Source organism: Momordica charantia (assembly GCF_013281855.1).
Source record: "Momordica charantia cultivar OHB3-1 chromosome 9 unlocalized genomic scaffold, Mcharantia_2.0 BLBB01000009.1, whole genome shotgun sequence".
NCBI classification, from domain to species: domain Eukaryota; kingdom Viridiplantae; phylum Streptophyta; class Magnoliopsida; order Cucurbitales; family Cucurbitaceae; genus Momordica; species Momordica charantia.
Window position 1 is genome coordinate 4,827,252 of NW_028275167.1, and position 18,100 is coordinate 4,845,351.

At 32.7% G+C, this 18,100-nt stretch overlaps 2 protein-coding genes across 3 annotated transcripts; both read right to left on the minus strand.

Annotated features, from left to right (window-relative positions):
- Nucleotides 1-4,061: 4,061 nt before the first annotated feature.
- Nucleotides 4,062-7,027, minus strand: LOC111021488 (stachyose synthase-like). Of its 2 annotated transcripts, none has more exons than XM_088117598.1 (4): nt 5,774-7,027; nt 5,469-5,697; nt 4,957-5,324; nt 4,062-4,789 (listed from the first exon to the last, which is right to left on the minus strand). In XM_088117598.1, exons 1-4 carry the CDS (start codon nt 6,914-6,916, stop codon nt 4,226-4,228), a joined length of 2,304 nt encoding a protein of 767 aa, XP_087973724.1. In that variant the 5' UTR covers nt 6,917-7,027; the 3' UTR covers nt 4,062-4,225. The 2 variants fall into 2 exon arrangements, with proteins under 2 accessions (XP_087973724.1, XP_087973725.1); XM_088117599.1 differs by having other exon boundaries at nt 5,520-5,697; nt 5,774-7,026.
- A 6,230-nt stretch (nt 7,028-13,257) lies between these two features.
- Nucleotides 13,258-16,851, minus strand: LOC111016788 (stachyose synthase). The gene is made up of 4 exons (XM_022292309.2): nt 14,961-16,851; nt 14,684-14,861; nt 14,178-14,545; nt 13,258-13,935 (listed from the first exon to the last, which is right to left on the minus strand). Exons 1-4 carry the CDS (start codon nt 16,440-16,442, stop codon nt 13,372-13,374), a joined length of 2,592 nt encoding a protein of 863 aa, XP_022148001.1. The 5' UTR covers nt 16,443-16,851; the 3' UTR covers nt 13,258-13,371.
- Between the last annotated feature and the right edge of the window lie 1,249 nt (nt 16,852-18,100).

The following is an 18,100-nucleotide window of genomic DNA, read 5'->3' on the forward strand; positions in this document are numbered from 1 at the left end:
AAAGTTCTAGTGGATAGAGAAAAAAGTTTAAAAAAAAAAAGGTATGATTAATTAGTTGTTAGTTTATGAAGGATATAGATAGGTTAAGAGAGATTGGAACTTATGTTCATGGATCAAAACCCAAAATTTACCAAGTGATAATGGCGACAGGGCATGAGAAAACAATCTACAAATTGGTTTAGTGGACCCTCGAATTTATTCAAATGCAAAAAGATGAAACCTACGAGGAATAAAGTTGATGGTTTAAAGTGAAAGCTCGGTTTAAATACTATTTTTGTCCTGGTATTTTTTTGTCTAAGTATATATATATATTTTTGAAATGTAGTTATAAATTTGTATTAAAATATTTCTATTATATATAAAATGTGTTAAAATTTGTATTAAAATATTTTTATTATATATAAAATTTGTGTTAAAATTTTGTAAACAAGGACTAAAATGGTCACTTTTAAAAAGTACAATGATGGATTGGGAATGCACTTCCATTTTCCCCAACCTATATAGGGTAAAAATTGTAAATTAATTATAATATATATGTGATAAGGAATGAAATAAGATTGACAGGGTTGTAGGGGATTATACCATTTTAGGATTATGGAATGAGATTACAAAGTTTGAGATCTGTCCAACCATTTGATTTTATTCCTACAATTTGGTAAACACGATCAAAGTGTTATCATTTTGATTCATTGATTACGATTGCGGGTAAGTAAACGAGGTCTTAAACCAATATTCAAGTAAACGGGGTCTTAAACCAATATTCTTTCTATTTGGAAGAAGTTTTGGCTGAGGTTCATAAAGGAGATGGATCATGGATACCACCTGCTTACTACATAAATGTTATGTAAAATGTGGAAAGACAAAATGCAAAGTACGAAATCCAATTGTAGTGTTAGACCAAAAAGATATGAAGAGCCTTAGTTAAATTAGATGAAGGGTTGGTTAAGTTAGTTATGTCGGTTGGTTGGTCGGTGGTCTTACCTTAATTTTTTCAAATTTTAATTTAACTTGGCATTGGACCCACAAATCCCCAAACTTACGTATTCAAGGGATAATCTAAGTGGCTTTTACATGTCTTAATCGAGAAGCTTCATACTAATCTCACACTTTTACTATTGTCTTTTTTTCATTTTTTAAGTTTATATAATTCAAATAAATAGTAAAGATTTGAACTTACGACGTTGAAGGAAGGTTATTAGTGGTTTAACTAGTTGAACAGTATGGACTTTTCATTATTTCAATGGAAAAGAAATCCTTGGAGTACTTTGCATTTTGGTTTTTGTAATTTCAGGTTTGATTCATTTTGGTCTTTGTTTTTCAAAAAATTCATTTGGGTTCTTGTAATTTTAACATTTTTTGTATACTTTGGAAACCGTCTCTTTTGGCCTTGGTACTAAGTGATCATTTTTGTTCCTATTTGTAAAACACAAATTGTATACGCAATGGAAACTCTTTAAAACACATCTCAAGAAATGTTGTGCTAAAATTATGATGGAAAGAAATGAGATAAGAATGAAAATGAAAGAATCAAAATGGTCATTCAAGTTTTAAATTAGTAGGAACAAAACGAACATTTTAAGAGTTTATAGATTAAAATGAACAAAAGTTAAAAATACATTGACTAAAATAGACAATTTGAAAGTATAGGGGTTAAAATGAATAAAAGTCCTAAGTTTAGAGATTAAAATCGTATTTAAACATTTTTTTTCTCATATAAGGTATACTCGTATATTCAAAATCGAGTGTGGGTTTGAAATTTTGTTATTGGAAATAAATAGATATATGTAAAAATATTTTAGAAATAAGATTGTTATTGATTGGATTTTCCCATTGCTTTTTTAATTCGGTAAAAGAAAAAATCTATGTTAGGTCAAAATAAACACACTCAATACGTGTTCGTGACAATTTGAGGTATTTGAAAGGTAGACTTCTTAAAAGAAAGAATCTATATTAATACCAATAATTTTTTTTCTTTTTTTTGTTCAACAAAAATATATGGGATGAAAATTAAAATATCCAACCTTTTGGTCAAGAATATATATCTTAATCAATTGAGTTGCGTTCACATTGACTATGTTAATACATATACACATACATATATATAAACACCTATGATTTAATATTTTATGAGTTTCCTTGTCAACCAAATGTAGTAGGGTTAGGCAATTGGCCCGTGAATATAGTCGAGGTGCGTATAAACTGACCCGGATACACGGATATCAAAATATATATATATATATATATATATAAACACATGTTGTTTAAGAAGTTTGTCTGATAGAATATAAAAAATTCTACCAATTGGATTATGTAGCTCTCAAAAAATTTAGTACATTTGGTAGGGGTGAGATTCTTGCAAGAGGGCCAAATTGCTAAATTGACATTTCCAACGATGTGGAATATGGATGAGTAATGTATTTTTCATATCTATCCTCAAAACAAGAAATATCTTCGCATTTTTTACGAATTCTTATGAGAAAATTTGACACTTATAGTTCGACCCAAGTTATCTTGAACTCGACATGAGTTGAGTATAGATATTTGTTGAATTGTGTACTTTTTAAAGTCGAAATAATGCATCAATATATCACACGACGAATAATGATATGATATTTGTGTGAGATGTTTGTCCGATAAAGAATGGTCTAATTGAATAGTTAGACGAAACTTATCTATACAAGATATTTTTGATTGATTACATATATTTTATAAAATAAATAATGTATAGAGATATAATTTAAAATTGGCAAAATAGAATGCTGGGATCTACAAAATTGCAAATGAGTTGGTTTAGTGGGAGGGTCAATTTCGTTGATTTTATCCAATAATTTCGACTATTATTTTTTATTTTTTTTAATTGATGAGTCCACTTTATCTTGATTTCAGTCAAAGTTTGAGTCAAGATTTTCTTCCTTTTTATTTTTTATATTGAAAACATACAAATAAAGAAAGATGAGTGGTTTCCACTTGTTTTACTTCCCACCTTGTTGGAATTCTTGATTTGGTTGGAAACTTTGAAAGATCTCTCTTTCAATACTAAATTCTAGATAATGTAATACAGTGTCAAATATGTCGGTTTTGATAAAAGGTATCAAACTCCTAATTTGTGCAATATATAAAAGGTTGTGTCGAATTTAGTTCATGAATTTTAGTTTGTAGAGATTTAGTCTCTAAAGTAACAATTTAGTCCTAAAACTTTAACTTGTAACGGTTTAGTTCGTGTAGTTTAAAATTTGTAATAATTTAGTTCCGATCGTAAAAAATTTTATTAAAATTAAGTGTCAAATTTTATCATATAACAATTTAATCTTTCTAGTTATAAACATATTTGGATTTACCTATCTATATATAAGAAACTTAACCAAAAAAAAAAATGACGATAAAGACTAAATCATTACCAACTTTAAATTACAATGACTAAATTGTTACATATTAAAGTTTAAGGACTAAATTGTTACAAATTTGAAAGTACATGGACTAAATTGTTACAAACTAAAGTTCATGGAGTAAATTGTTAGTTTAACCAAAGTACAAAGACCAAAAGTGTTTTTTAACCTATATAAAAAGATAATTAAAATTTAAAACGCTAGCTTAGCTTCGATTGATTTTCATTCGTATTTTTTAAAAGGTGCATTTTTAACTTTTATTCATTTTGGTTCTTATGCTTTTAAATTATCCATTTTTGTTAATGTATCCTATAAAACTAATAGTTTTAATCTATTTATTTTCTTTTTATCTAATTTTTCAATTATGATTATAAAGAACATTTCACTCAAAAGATTTTTTGAAATATTGTTAGAGTATTGTAATATTAAAGAAATTTGGTTTAACATTTGTATTAGGATTTTGTAAATATGGATTATATAAATCACTTTTTAAAGCATAAGATTTAAAATAAACAAATATTAAAAGTATAATAACTAAGATGAACCTCTAAAAAGTAAAAATAAACGGATAAAAGTCGAAAAATATGGAGATCGAAATAGATTTTTTCTGTTAAGTTCATAAATACGTAGAGATGAAAAATCTAACCTTTAACTTTTTAAATAATGATAAATATCTTCGTCAATGAAAGAATATCGAAAAAGATTTTATTTGTTTAAGTCTATTAGGGATGGTTTGTGTAATTTATCCTACATTTTATTTTAATTAATATGGCTTGACACGTCAATTACACAAGACGACAAAAAGCAAAATAAATAAAAATAACTTTTAAATAAAATTTTCAGAAGAAAATATCTAAATTAGAAACTCCGTCGGCTTCTCCATTCCATGGAAGATCAAGCCCTAGCTTTCCGTCGGAATCCCATTCGAATTCCACCTCCATTCCGTTCGAAAGGCACTGCTTCGGCGATCCGCTCGAGTAGGCCAAGAAGCTTCCTCCTCCTTTCACCTTCAGCTCCACTCCATTTTCATTATACTTCAAGTGTTGGATTGTGCCGGAGCTGTTGAACATGTTCGTGAGGCCGATGGGGGCGAATTTGATGCTGGAGCCGAGCTTTCGGAGGGGTATGAAGCTGAAGAGCTCGAATGTGGATGGTTGAACGGTTACTTCTAGCGGCTCGGATTTTGGGGTCGTGTGGAGAATTTGCTCGGCTTGGTTCAGGTACACAATGTATTCGACGAAATTCCCCATTGGGGCTGCTTCTGGTTTTTGGTCCCATTCCACATCACTAACATGTATTGTCATGGACATTGGCTTGTAACACTCTGGATGCCCCTTAATCCTTCGCTCTTCTGGGTCCCAACCAGCCCCTTGGCAGTTGAAAGCTCCAATTACTCCTCCATACTGTAATTATATTCCGAAGAAGATGAAAATAATGTCATATTTTGGTAGAATACAAAGACTCACAGATAAAGAAGGTTAAATTATGAATTTGGTTCATGAACTTTTAGAACTGCATTTACTTTCTTCTTAGAACTTTTAGTATAATATATATATGTATATTTATATACCTTGTTAAGGTTCCAAATCTTGAGAACAGTTCTGCCGTCAAATAGGGTATTTTTGAAGAGGCAATCTCTAGTGGGTAGGGCAAAATGCTGGCACCTAGGAATAGTTCCATCTGGATACACAAGCTGCTTTTTAAGATCAAAATTATGGCCACCCACGGAGTCACTCACATACACAGGACCCCCACAAATGGCTCTTGATCCTGCATGGAACTTGGCACATAGATGGTCTGATTGGAACATGTCCCAATCAGGCTGGATGATCTGTCCGATCCACATGCTGTTGTATGCACAGTGGATCATATGAACTCCTTGTAACCAGTAAATACCCATGGGGTCACCATTTGGATCTTGGAACCAAAAATCTTCACCTGTCCCCCAAAACATAAGTTATAGTTAAGTTTTAATCCAAATGTTTACCTTTTTCTGTTCTTTTGTTTCATTTTGGTCATCCCTTTTGTAAACTTCAAGCAAGTGACCAGAGATCAGCGAGAGGAAAAAGCTGAAATTCTTACCAACTCTTCCCATGGAGTTTGAGAGAGAGAGGAAAAAGTTGAGGTTCTTACCAACTCTTCCTATGGAGTTTTGCTTTGTGCCAAGGAAGAAGAAATCATTACATTGTTGCATGCTAGAGAAAAGGCCAGTCCCTTTGAAGTTCTTGAGAATAGAGTTGGTCAGACCCTTATAATAGGCCTTTGCAAGATCAACTCGTCCTCCATGTTCCTCTGAGACATACTCTAGAGTCTAAATGGTTGATAGATTAGTTCTTCATTGCACTATGTCAAAAGCAAACTGAAGGTTTTGTTTTAGAGAAACTTACGTTTATCACATCAACTTTCACTCCTGCAATCCCAACTTTAGAAAGATAGGAATGCATGGAATCAAAGAAATCGTCAGCTTGATTGGGATGAACAAGTCCGATGCTACCATCGAAGATCTTCACAACAGCGAGATCGTCCATCGTGTCTCCGAGCCCGGGAGAGAGCTTGCAGGGAGTTAAATTGGAACTTAGATGCGTAGCCCCTGGCCTTACACCGCCCCAAGCACCAGCAAGAGCATGCCAAACAAATACATCATCCAAACCTTTGAATTTAGTCTTCAAGTCCCTCACGAAAGCCTTCATTCCGGAGTCATCAGCCTTGCAAGAACAGCTTGAACAACCTTTGATTACAGCACCACTTTCTTCATCTTCTTTCCCAAAAATATCATCCAACTCTTCCTTCAGCTTCTGAATTTTTATTTCAAACTTAGATATTTCATTGACTCCAGATGCAATAGCCTTGTCTCTGTCTTTCTCAGCATGCTCGATCTCGATCGCCTTCGCGATAAGCAACTTCGGCCTCTTTGGATTGAAAGATGGAGCATTTGGACCCAACAAAGACCCTCCTTTGTACTTTCTGAATTTTTCGGCCTCTTCAAATCTGTAGAGCCTGGCAGTCATCTGAGTCCCACATAGAACAAGATTTTTAGCATCTCGATTCGGGTCGTCGCCATCCATATTGATGCTTTGCCACCCATCGTCGATGATGAGGAACCTCGGCGAGATGCCTTCTTTAGCAAAATCATTAAGACCATTCCAAATTCCAATAGGGTCTACTGTTAAGTAGAAAGCATCCCAAGTGCACCAACCGAATTTATCCACCAGATGTGTGACAGGCTTCCCTTCCAAGAGTCTAAAAGTATTCAAATGGACTCGAATGGCAGCATAGGCCTCTTTCATTAAATTGTAGGGGTTATCAGACACATGAACGTAAGCAATTGCATCAAAACTTGATGCTTTCACATGAGTTGAGCCACTTTCAACACAAATAAACACCTGCCCATCATCCCCAGGATGAAGGGCAGATCTGAAACTGCCTTCTATGATGGGTATGAAAATGACATATGACTTTACTTCAGGCACATTTAAGATGACCCATTGAGTTTCCATTTGTAAATCTGATCCAGAATTTCCAATCCACATGGTCGTCCACCATGTTTTGAACCTGAGACACTCACTGTATGGTGAGAGTTAGAGAAGAAATATTTTGAGAGAAAGCTCTAAAACTTGGTGGGTTCTATTTGGAAACCATGCAATCCATCAAAAAATTTATAGGGGGAAGAATGAAGAATGTGGTTGGCAAACAGTTGGCACAAAATGGAATCAAAGAGCTTTCCAAATCGAAGGAGGAAAAGTTTTATTGGACAGAGAACAAAAGGAGGAAACTTAACTTCATCGATGCTTTTAAGTTGAATTTTTTTTTTCTTTTGATAAATAAGTTGAAAATTTTATATTCAAAAGACCAGTTAGGGATCTTACGTTGAAAAGAGAAAGGACTTAACAAAGGTGTATAATAGACATTGACTATTATTTTCATTGTCAATTTGTTTTGAGATTGAACTCCATGCATATTAATATGGTATCAGAGTCCAAAACGCTCAAATGAACCTATCGGTCAAAAAATGGGATCCAACCAAGATCTCTAAGATCGTGAGATCTTGAGGGGCATCTTAAAGATCTCGCATTGAATACAGGGCTTGTGAAATCAATCAGCAAATTGGTTTAGTGGACACTCGAATTTATTCAAATCCAAAAGCTGAAATGTTTGAGGAATAAGACTGATGGTTTAAAGCCGAAAGCTTCTTATATATTCACACGTGTAGTGTAAGAAGTTTGTGAATTGATTACAAAAAATTCTACCAATTGGGTTATGTTGCTCTCAAAAAAGTAGAGTATGTTTAGTGGGGGTGAGATTCTGTCATGTATACAACACGAGTGTTTAAGAAGTTTGTCAATAGAATATAAATAATTCTACCAAGAGGAACAATGGATTACGAGAAATGTATTTTGCATATATCCATCAAACTAAAACGGGAAAAAAAAATTCTCCCTCCTTGTCTACTACAAGGAATCTCTAGTTGTCTACCGATATTTTGGGCGAATTCGAGAAAATTTGATACCTATAATTTGAGCCAAGTTATCTTTTGGGCTCGACCTGAGTTTAGTATTGTACTAGAAATTGCTAACAGCAAGTGTTATGTCGAGTTTTAATATAGATGGAAAGTAATTATTGATATTGTTTGATAGATTGGATTTTTACTTAAAGAGAATCAAAATTGGATGAGAGAATAGAATTAAAGCCAATAAACATAAAAATAAGAGAAAATAAATGAGAAGAAAGATTATGGAATGAACCAATTGCTTGAATGAATTATTAATCTAGAGGCAAAGAACTTTCAAATATCAACTCCTCCGGTGTAAGTTATTTCTTCATTCTTAATTAAGAAATCAATATTTCTATCTAGTTTCAATAACAAGGGTTTTAAGTCTTTTAACGATGTCTAGAAGACATATAAGTCTCCCGATCTTAACTCTTTTAATTATGCGTCTTAGTTCTAACTATTAATCACCTCTCTCGAGTGGAAGATTTTAAGATTATATCAATCAATCTATGGCTAGTAGATTAAAAGTATTAAACATAGAGAAACATAAATAGAACATTTATAACCATTCAACCAAGAGAATTAAGCAATCAATTCATAAAGGTTACATGATAAAAGAAACTTAGTTACTCATATTCAATGTAGAAAAATAATAATAAAAAAAAATTCCGAAGACAGTTCCATAACAAAACTAGAAAAATCAATAGAAAATAGATAAACTAAATTGGTCGTATCGATTGATCGTCCCCGAGCCAATCTTCACGATTCCGAGCTTTGAAGAGAAGGCCTTTTGATGCTCATTTCCCTTTCTTTTTCAGTCTTTCGTATTTCCCTCTCAAGGTGCATCCAAAGACTCCTGTTGACGGTGACAAAACCTAATTTTATAAAGAAATCCTCGCGAAGAATTATTAGTGGGTCTCATGGCACTGAACCAAAATTTGAATTATCATCCCTACGTGTTGGGGAGAGGGCATGTTCTCCTGGAATTTGAATAAAGTTTATGAATTGTACGTAATTTGCTCGGAATTTGAATTAAATTTTATGAATGGTATGTAATTCCCAATAAATATTCTTTGCTCCGTTTGTTTCTTCACGCCCTGAACTTCGCAACTGTTAGTGTTCGAACCTCACTAAATTTTACGTCCAATTACATTTATAATGTGGACCATAAGTTTTTATTTTCTATTCAAATTAAATTCTCATTAATTTAATAAAAAAAATGCTAACATAAATATAGTTCAAAAGTGAAGACATCTTGCTCCTTATTAGATTAGAGGTGGGAGGTTCAATCTATTTCGATATTTGTTGTACTAAAAAAAAATACACACAAAAAAACCGCTAATTTAATAAAAATCAAGTTTCTTAATTTATTTTGATTAATATGTTAAATCACTATAAAGTAATTATGTCAAACCTTACAAATCTATAGTTAAAAAAAAATTCAATTCTAACTCTGTTTTTTTTTTAAATCATATCAATTTCATGCTAAATATGTGTTTTTTAACTCATAAAATATTTTTTAAAAAAATTTTCAAACAAAAATTTATCAATAAGTGAAATTTGCGATACTTTTTAAAGTTAAATTAAAGATTGCAACATTTATAAGGTGCAAATTGATACAAATCTCCAAAATTATATGTATTTATGCTCCATCACATAAAATTCTAGATCCGCTACTGTCTCATATGACACATGACGAGTATGGTATTTTGAGTGAGATGTTTGTTTGACCAACAATGGTCAAATGAGTAGTTGGCAAAACTTATCCCTACCAAATATTTTTGGTTCGACATAATTCGACTAATTACCTATGCTTTTATAAAATGTTGAGATCAGCTATATTAAAAACTAGTTGGCTTAATTGATTAGAACAATAGGTGTCCGTGCCAACATGAATTTAGTTGAGCGGTTAAGCATCTTTTCCCTTTTCTAAAGGTCAGAGGTTCAATCCCAAATCAATATAGTAACTCTACAGGGGTGAACAGAATTAGTGAAACTTTTTAACAAAATGATCCGACGAAATTAAATATCAGCAATTCTTTTAAATAATAAAGCATCAGGTGTATAGTTGGCTAGATCATTTGTCATGTATATTATTTCTTTCAATTTGTTTTCACCATAATTTTTCATTTGAACTCTAATTTTGGTGATTCAAAAGTCGTTAAACATCTTCTCAAACTCTACGCCATGGATACTTAAAAAATAAATCGTCATTTATCAATAAATCATATAATATGATTGAAGTTCATAATAAATTTATATTTTACAATAATAATTCTAACATCAATTGAATTTGTTATCATCAAAATATTAATTAATTAGTGTCAGTCAGGTTTATTTTTAAAAAATTATAAATGTAATAGTCAATGTTTGAAGACCACTTGATTTAGTTTGTTGGGTTGGATGCTGATTAATTTCATTGATTTTCGTCTATTTTATACAAAAATTTCGACTTTTTCTTTTTCTCTTTCAATTGATGGGCCCACTTGATCTTAATTTTAGTCAAATTAAAATTTATTTTTTACGTTCTTTTTTTTTCCTGATGATAACAGCCAAATAAAGAAAGATGAGTGGTTTCAATTTGTCTTACTCCCCACAGTTCCCTCTTTCTTGGAATTCTTGATTTGGTTTGAAACTTTGAGAGATCTCTTTTCTAATATTCAATTTCAAAGATAATGTAATTCAGAGTCAAATATGTCAGGTTCTATAAAAGTAATAAAATCTTAATTTATAAAACATACTAGAGAGAGAATTAAAAATTAGACCTAAATACTATTTGATTCGGGTGAGTCTGGATTGGTTCATTGTTCCAAATGAACAAAAGAAATCCAAAAAGAAATTTAGAGAAAAAGAATTCAAATTCCATAGTGATCACCCACCTAGAAAAGTGTTCAAGGACCAATTTTTAGGGACATCCAATGACTCTCTTCTGTTGCTGAAAATTCTTTCAGCGACACCAGTCATTGTCACTGAAAATAATTTTTAGCGACGGGTTGGAGATGTCGTCGAAACTTTATACGACGCGTTATCTGCGACGTTTTCAACGACGAATCGGCTCTAGTCGCTGAAAACTTTAGCGACAAATTGGGGGTTTCAGCGACATTTTTTGCACGTCTCTGAAACTCCTTTTTCTTGTAGTGTTTTCCGACAACTAAATGTAGTAGGGTAAGACGGTTGTCTCGCAAGATTAGTTGAAGTGCGCGTAAACTAGCTCGACACTCATATATATATATATATAAACTATTGGATTCATGTTCTTTTTGGCTTTAGATCATTTTGTTCCTTGAACTTTCAAATCGTTCATTTTAATTGTGGACTTTCAACTTTTATTCATATTAGTAAGAAACACGTGTAATACACATGAAAATTTCATAGTTTATTTTAAAGTTTAAAAACATAAAAGTTAATTAAATAGTTAAAAATTTTAATAATTTAGCTATTTTCTCTCTCATTGTTACCTCACCAAATTTTTTTTTTATTATTGTACATGTTTATCTCATAAAATCGATGTTTCAAAAATTATTATCACCCACCGATCTGGATGGTGTGACTGAAAAAAATTGAGATGCATCAATTACTTGAAATTTTTCCAAAAATAACAACTTAATGCATATTCTTACATTTCACCATTTTTGCTCATAAAAATAACAATGCATAAAAGGAAATAAAACTTTATTTTAATTTCTTATTTGAGTCATAGAAAAAGAGAATGACATAGAAAAAAGTATGTAATGTTTGGCTTTTTGAATAAATTATTTATATATGGTACATAATCAATACTTCTCGGAAATTACAATTATTAACATGACATTGAAATAAAAATTAAAAGTTGAAATCTAACTAAAGTATAAGAAGACGTCAAACATTAACTGAAGGAAAAAAACATACCGAAGGAGTAAAAAAGACTAAGTTTTGGTAAGAAAAAGTTGGGAGAAAAGAGCGAGAAAGAACTATTTGTATAGTTGCAAAACAGTGTTACAAAACTTTTGAATTTCCTTATTAATTATAATTAAAAATAAGTTATAACTTCTTTTGAAATAATTTTAGAAAACCAAATAGGCAAAATTATACATATTCTAACTGTCTGTATTCTAACTGACATTGTTAAAAAATAAAAATAATTAAAACTTTTGAAATTTCCTTATCAATTATAATTAAAAATAACTATAGCTTTTTTTTAATGATTTATAAAAATAAAAAGAAAGAACTTTACCTATTCTAACATGGTGATTTATCGTTGTACTCTGTTTGATTCAAAAAATAAAAAATAAAAAAATCATGGTGCAGTGGGAATAGAAAGGGAGAGGATGAATGGAATTCGATGAAATTGGAGAGAGAAGTTAAATGACAAAATTACGATCAAAGTAGCAGAGAAAAACATGAAAAGTAAAAGATAAAATAGGGAGATAAAATTTCTCCCATCTGAATTTGAAAGTTATCACTGAGTGGGTTTCTATATCAAAATTCAATCCAATTAAGTCCGTAACATTTACAAATTTTGCCGTATCCCCCTCTTTTAAGATTAGTATTTCATCATGATGTCCTTTCCTTTCTTCTTTCATTTTTATTACGCTGGAACCACTTAATTCATTAGAATACCGATTCCTCTATTGAAAAGTATTTCCTCCTATTTTATTTTATATACTTCCAAAACCTTAGGTTTGATCCCATGTACTTTTAAAGAGTGAGATTTTTTATTTCTATGTGCAAATTTTTAACCTAAGTTTATATAAATCATTTCATAATAAATTTATCGTTGTATTTCAATAAATTTAGTGAGTGACGTGTCAGGCTAAAATTATGATTAAAAACATGAATTTAAACTTTTAAAACTAAACGTTTACTTTGGTGTTGTAATTTCATATTTTATTGATTTTCATCTATATATTGTTAAATTTCCATTTTAATATGTGCACTTTTGATTTAAACTCATTTTAATTTTATAATTTCAAAATATCTATATTTGTCCATGTATTTTTTTAAAAGACAATTTTAGGTTTATTTTTCTTATCTCATTTTTCCATCCGTCGTTACAAATATCTTGAAATATTGGTATAGTTTTGTACTATTAAAGGATTTGGATTGTCTATAACATTTGTGTTTCGTAAACATAGATGTTAACAATCGTTTTTTAATATGTAGAAATTAGAAGGAATAAATACTAAAAATACAGTGACCAAAAGGATTAAAAAAAATAAATAGACAAAAGCTAAAACATGAGATAGAAATACAATTTAAACCCACATGAAAATAGCCATAAATAAAAAGTCACTCTCACATTTATTTAGTAGAAACGTAATTCAAAACATAGTGCCCTCTTTTAAAGGACAAATCCTCAATAATAATAATAATAATAATAATAATAAGAAAAAAAGTTCAAAATACAATAATAATAAAAGCCTTTTATTTTAATTGACATGGCTATGCTCTAGCACATGTCACTTACACAAGACGACAAAAAGCATGATAAATTAAAATAACATTTAAATAAAATTTTCAGAAGAAAATATCCAAATTAGAAACTCCGCCGGCTTCTCCATTCCATGGAAGATCAAACCCTAGCTTTCCATCGGAGTCCCATTCGAATTCCACCTCCATTCCGTTCGAAACGCATTTCTTCGGCGATGCATTCGAGTAAGCCAAGAAGCTTCCTCCTCCTTTCACCTTCAGCTCCACTCCTTTTTCGTTGTACTTCAAGTGCTGGATTGTGCCTGAGCTGTTGAACATGTTCGTGAGGCCGATGGGGGCGAATTTGATGCTGGAGCCAAGCTTTCGGAGGGGTATGAAGCTGAAGAGCTCGAACGTGGATGGTTGAAGGGTCACTTTTAGCGGCTCGGATTTTGGGGTCGTGTGGAGAATCTGCTCGGCTTGGTTCAGGTACACAATGTATTCGACGAAATTCCCCATTGGGGCTGCTTCTTGTTTCTGGTCCCATTCCACATCACTGACATGTACTGTGGTAGACGTTGGCTTGTAGCATTCTGGATGCCCTTTGATCCTTTGCTCTTTAGGGTCCCAGCCAGCTCCTTGGCAGTTGAAAGCTCCAATTACTCCTCCATACTGTAATTAGATTCCAAAGAATATGAAACTACTGTCATGTTTTGGTAGAATATAAAGACTTGGTTTGTTTCAGTCATTGAAAGATGAAAAAGGCTGAATTAGAAGTAGAACTTTTAGTGTAATATCTATTTAATCTAGTGGAAGAGTTTTTTGCTTTGATAGGGAAGTATCCCTCACTTTTGTATTATTCATCTCATCAATGGTATATTTCTGATAAAAATATATATATATATGTAATGTACCTTGTTAAGGTTCCAAATCTTGAGAACAGTCTTGCCGTCAAATAGAGAATTTTTGAAGAGGCAGTCTCTAGTGGGGAGGGCAAAATGTTGGCACCTAGGAATAGTTCCATCTGGATACACAAGCTGCTTTATGAGATCAAAATTATGGCCACCCACTGAGTCACTCACATACACAGGACCCCCACAAATGGCTCTTGATCCTGCATGGAACTTGGCACATAAATGGTCTGATTGGAACATGTCCCAATCAGGCTGGATGATCTGTCCCATCCACATGCTGTTGTATGCACAGTGGATCATATGAACACCTTGTAACCAGTAAACACCCATGGGGTCACCATTTGGATCTTGGAACCAAAAATCATCACCTGTCCCACAAAAACGTAAGTTAGTTAAGTTTTAATCCAAATGTTTACCCTTTTTGTTCTTTTGTTTCATTTTGGCCAACCCTTTTGTGAACCAAAGACAACAAAGAGAGAGACAGAGGAAAAAGTTGAAATTCTTACCAACTCTTCCTATGGAGTTTTGCTTTGTGCCAAGGAAGAAGAAATCATTGCATTGTTGCATACTAGAGAAAAGACCAGTCCCTTTGAAGTTCTTGAGAAGAGAGTTGGTCAGACCCTTGTAATAGGCTTTTGCAAGATCAACTCTTCCTCCATATTCCTCTGAGACGTACTCTAGAGTCTGAATTGAACAAACAATATGACAAGAGGTTTGATAAATTAGTTCTTCATTTCACTAATTCTGAAAGCAAACTGAAGGTTTTGTTTTAGAGAAACTTACGTGCATCACATCAACTTTCACTCCTGTAATCCCTACTTTAGAAAGATAGGAATGCATGGAATCAAAGAAATCATCGGCTTGATTAGGATGAACAAGTCCAATGCTACCTTCAACGATCTTCACGACAGCAAGATCGGTCATCGTGCCGTCGAGCCCGGGGGAAAGCTTGCAGGGAACTATCTTGGAACTCAGATGGGTAGCGCCTGGCCTTACACCACCCCAAGCACCAGCAAGAGCATGCCAAACAAATATATCATCCAAACCTTTGAATTTAGTCTTCAAGTCCCTTGTGAAAGCCTTCATTCCGGAGTTATCAGCCTTGCAAGAACAACTTGAACAACCTTTGGTTACCGCACCACTTTCTTCATCTTCTTTCCCAAAAATCTCATCCACTTCTTCCTTTAGCTTCTGAATTTTTATTTCAAACTTAGACGTATCATTGACTCCAGATGCAATAGCCTCGTCTCTATCTCTCTCAGCATGCTCCAGTTCGATCGCCTTCGCGATAAGCAACTTCGGCTTCTTTGGATCAAAAGATGGAGCATTTGGACCCAACAAAGACCCTCCTTTGTACTTTCTGAACTTTTCACACTCTTCAAATCTGTAGAGCCTAGAAGTCATTTGAGTCCCACCCAGAATAAGATTTTTACCATCTCGATTTGGGTCTTCATCATCCATATTGATGCTTTGCCACCCATCGTCAATGATGAGAAACCTCGGTGAGATGCCGCCTTCAGCAAAATCATTAACACCATTCCAAATTCCAATAGGGTCTACTGTTAAGTAGAAAGCATCCCAAGTGCACCAACCGAATTTGTCCACCAAATGTGTGACAGGCTTCTCTTCCAAGAGTCTAAAAGTATTCAAATGGACTCTAATGGCAGCATAGGCCTCTTTCATTAACTTGTATGGGTTATCAGACACATGAACGTAGGCGATGGCATCAAAACTCGATACTTTCACATGAGTTGAGCCACTTTCAGCACAAATCAGAACCTGCCCGTCAGTCCCAGGATGAAGGGCAGACCTGAAACTGCCTTCTATGATGGGTATGAAAACGACATATGACTTTATTTCAGGGACATTTAAGATGACCCATTGAGTTTCCATTTGTAAATCTGACCCAGAATTCCCAATCCACATGGTGGACCACCATGTTTTGAACCTGAAGACACTCACAAACTCCCTACCCTTGAATTTTCCCAAAGAATTTGTGAGCCTATCAGCAGGCCGCGTTTGGTCGAAACCAAGAAATCCTCCCTTATGGGATAGTCCATTCACTCTTTGGAGCAATGGAAGTGGAGCATCGGAGGGTTGGCATATGGAAGAGAAGGGACTGAAAAAGACATTGCTCGGGACCTCCGAGAGTAGAGGAACACCTTTGACACTGATCTTCCCATTGGAAAAATCAATCAAATTTTCCAAACTCTCAGATTTCAGAACTGAAGAGGTTAAGTTTGCTGAATCATTAGGAGGTGCCATGGCAGATGGTTAAAGGAGAGCTTGGAAGGAAGATAAACAAAGAAAAAGTTACAACTCTAATCACTCAAAACTTTTGAACCTTCCAAAAACTTTCAATAGAAGATCAGGTAACCTAAACAAGCATACATGGACAATTTCAAGCCAAGTGGTAAGCTCAAACAAAATATTCACTCAAGTAGCTAGAAGAAACTTACAAAGAAAGTTAGAGAAGATAGATTTGCAGAGAAAGCTCTAGAACTTGGTGGGTTCTATAGGAAAACCATGCAGCCCATCAAAAAATTTATAGGGGGGAGAATGAAGAAAGTGGTCGGCAAACAGTTGCAAAAAGCAGAATCAAAGAAGCTATCCAAATTAAAGGAGGAAAAGTTCTAGTGGGAAGAGAAAAAAAGAGGAAATTTCGCTCCATGGATTTTTAAGTTGAAATTTTTATACTTCACGAAACTGTAAAAAGAAAAAAAAATGTTATCATCTTTGATCAATCAAAACCCAAAATTTACTACCTGTCAATGGCGACAGAAGATGAGAAAACAATCAACAAATTGGTTTGGTGGACACACGAATTTATTCAAATCCAAAAAGCTACCTGGAATAAGGCCGATGGTTTAAATGTGAGAGCTTCTTCCATGAACTTTTTAGCTTTATTAATTTTCGTCCACGTCTTTTTATCGTGTTTATTTTAGTCTTTATACCTTTGAAATGTCATATTTTTTAAAAGTGACATTTTTTTGTTTCATTTTTATTTTTATCTCGTTTGTTTCTATCAAAATTTTAGCATGACATCTCACTCACTAAATTTTTTAAATGTGTAGCCTAAAATTTGTATTAAAGTTTTTCAAATGCGGACTAAAATAGTCACTAAAATCTTTTTAAATGACTAAAATGAACAAAAAATTAAAAGCGTGGAAACCAAACGAACATTTTAAAGTACAGTATAGGGGGCCAAAATAAAAGATAAATCTGAAAGTTGATAAACCAATATCCTCCTGTTTGGAAGAATTTTTTGGTTGTTCATAAAGGGGATGGACTGATGGATGCCACCTGCATAAACGTGAATGTCAATAAAAAAAAATATTTTTAAAAAGTTAGAAATTGAATTTTTTTTTAAATTAAAAAATATTGTATTGTTGACCAAAAAGAGATAAAAGAGGCTTAATTAAATTAGATGAGGGGTTGGTTAAGTTAGTTGTGTCGGTCGGTGGTCTTACTTTAATTTTTCTTTTTCAAAATTTCTTTTAAGTTATTATTGGGCCCACAAATCCCTAAAATTACGTATTTAATGGATAATCTATAAGTGGCTTTTACATGTCTTAATCAAGAAGCCTCATGCAAAGCTCACACTTTTACTATTGTTTTTTGAAAGTATTATAATTCACATCCCAAGTAAAAATTTGAAGGTATGATTGTGAAGGAAGCTTTTAAATTTATGGCTATATTTCAAAAATGTTTAGAGAATGAAGTGTTATGCTAAAAGTGTTATTGAAATAAATGAGATAATACACATTTATTATGGCTACATTTCAATACCAAAACAAATATTTTGATAGTAAAAAGATTAAAATAGACGTTTTAAAAGTATAGGTTCTAAAATAGAACAAAGTTGAAAGACCAAAATAGTATTTAAATTTTTTTTTTTTTTGAAGTTTGTGAAATAGAATATA

Coding starts and splice junctions, on each gene's coding strand:
- LOC111021488 (XM_088117598.1), bottom strand. CDS start 6,916: ATGTGGATTGGAAATTCTGGATCAGATTTACAAATGGAAACTCAATGG. Junction 5,698..5,773: donor TGAAAGTTGATGTGATAAAC/GTAAGTTTCTCT, acceptor TCAACCATTTAG/ACTCTAGAGTATGTCTCAGA. Junction 4,790..4,956: donor AGATTTGGAACCTTAACAAG/GTATATAAATAT, acceptor ATATAATTACAG/TATGGAGGAGTAATTGGAGC.
- LOC111016788 (XM_022292309.2), bottom strand. CDS start 16,442: ATGGCACCTCCTAATGATTCAGCAAACTTAACCTCTTCAGTTCTGAAA. Junction 14,862..14,960: donor TGAAAGTTGATGTGATGCAC/GTAAGTTTCTCT, acceptor TGTTCAATTCAG/ACTCTAGAGTACGTCTCAGA. Junction 13,936..14,177: donor AGATTTGGAACCTTAACAAG/GTACATTACATA, acceptor ATCTAATTACAG/TATGGAGGAGTAATTGGAGC.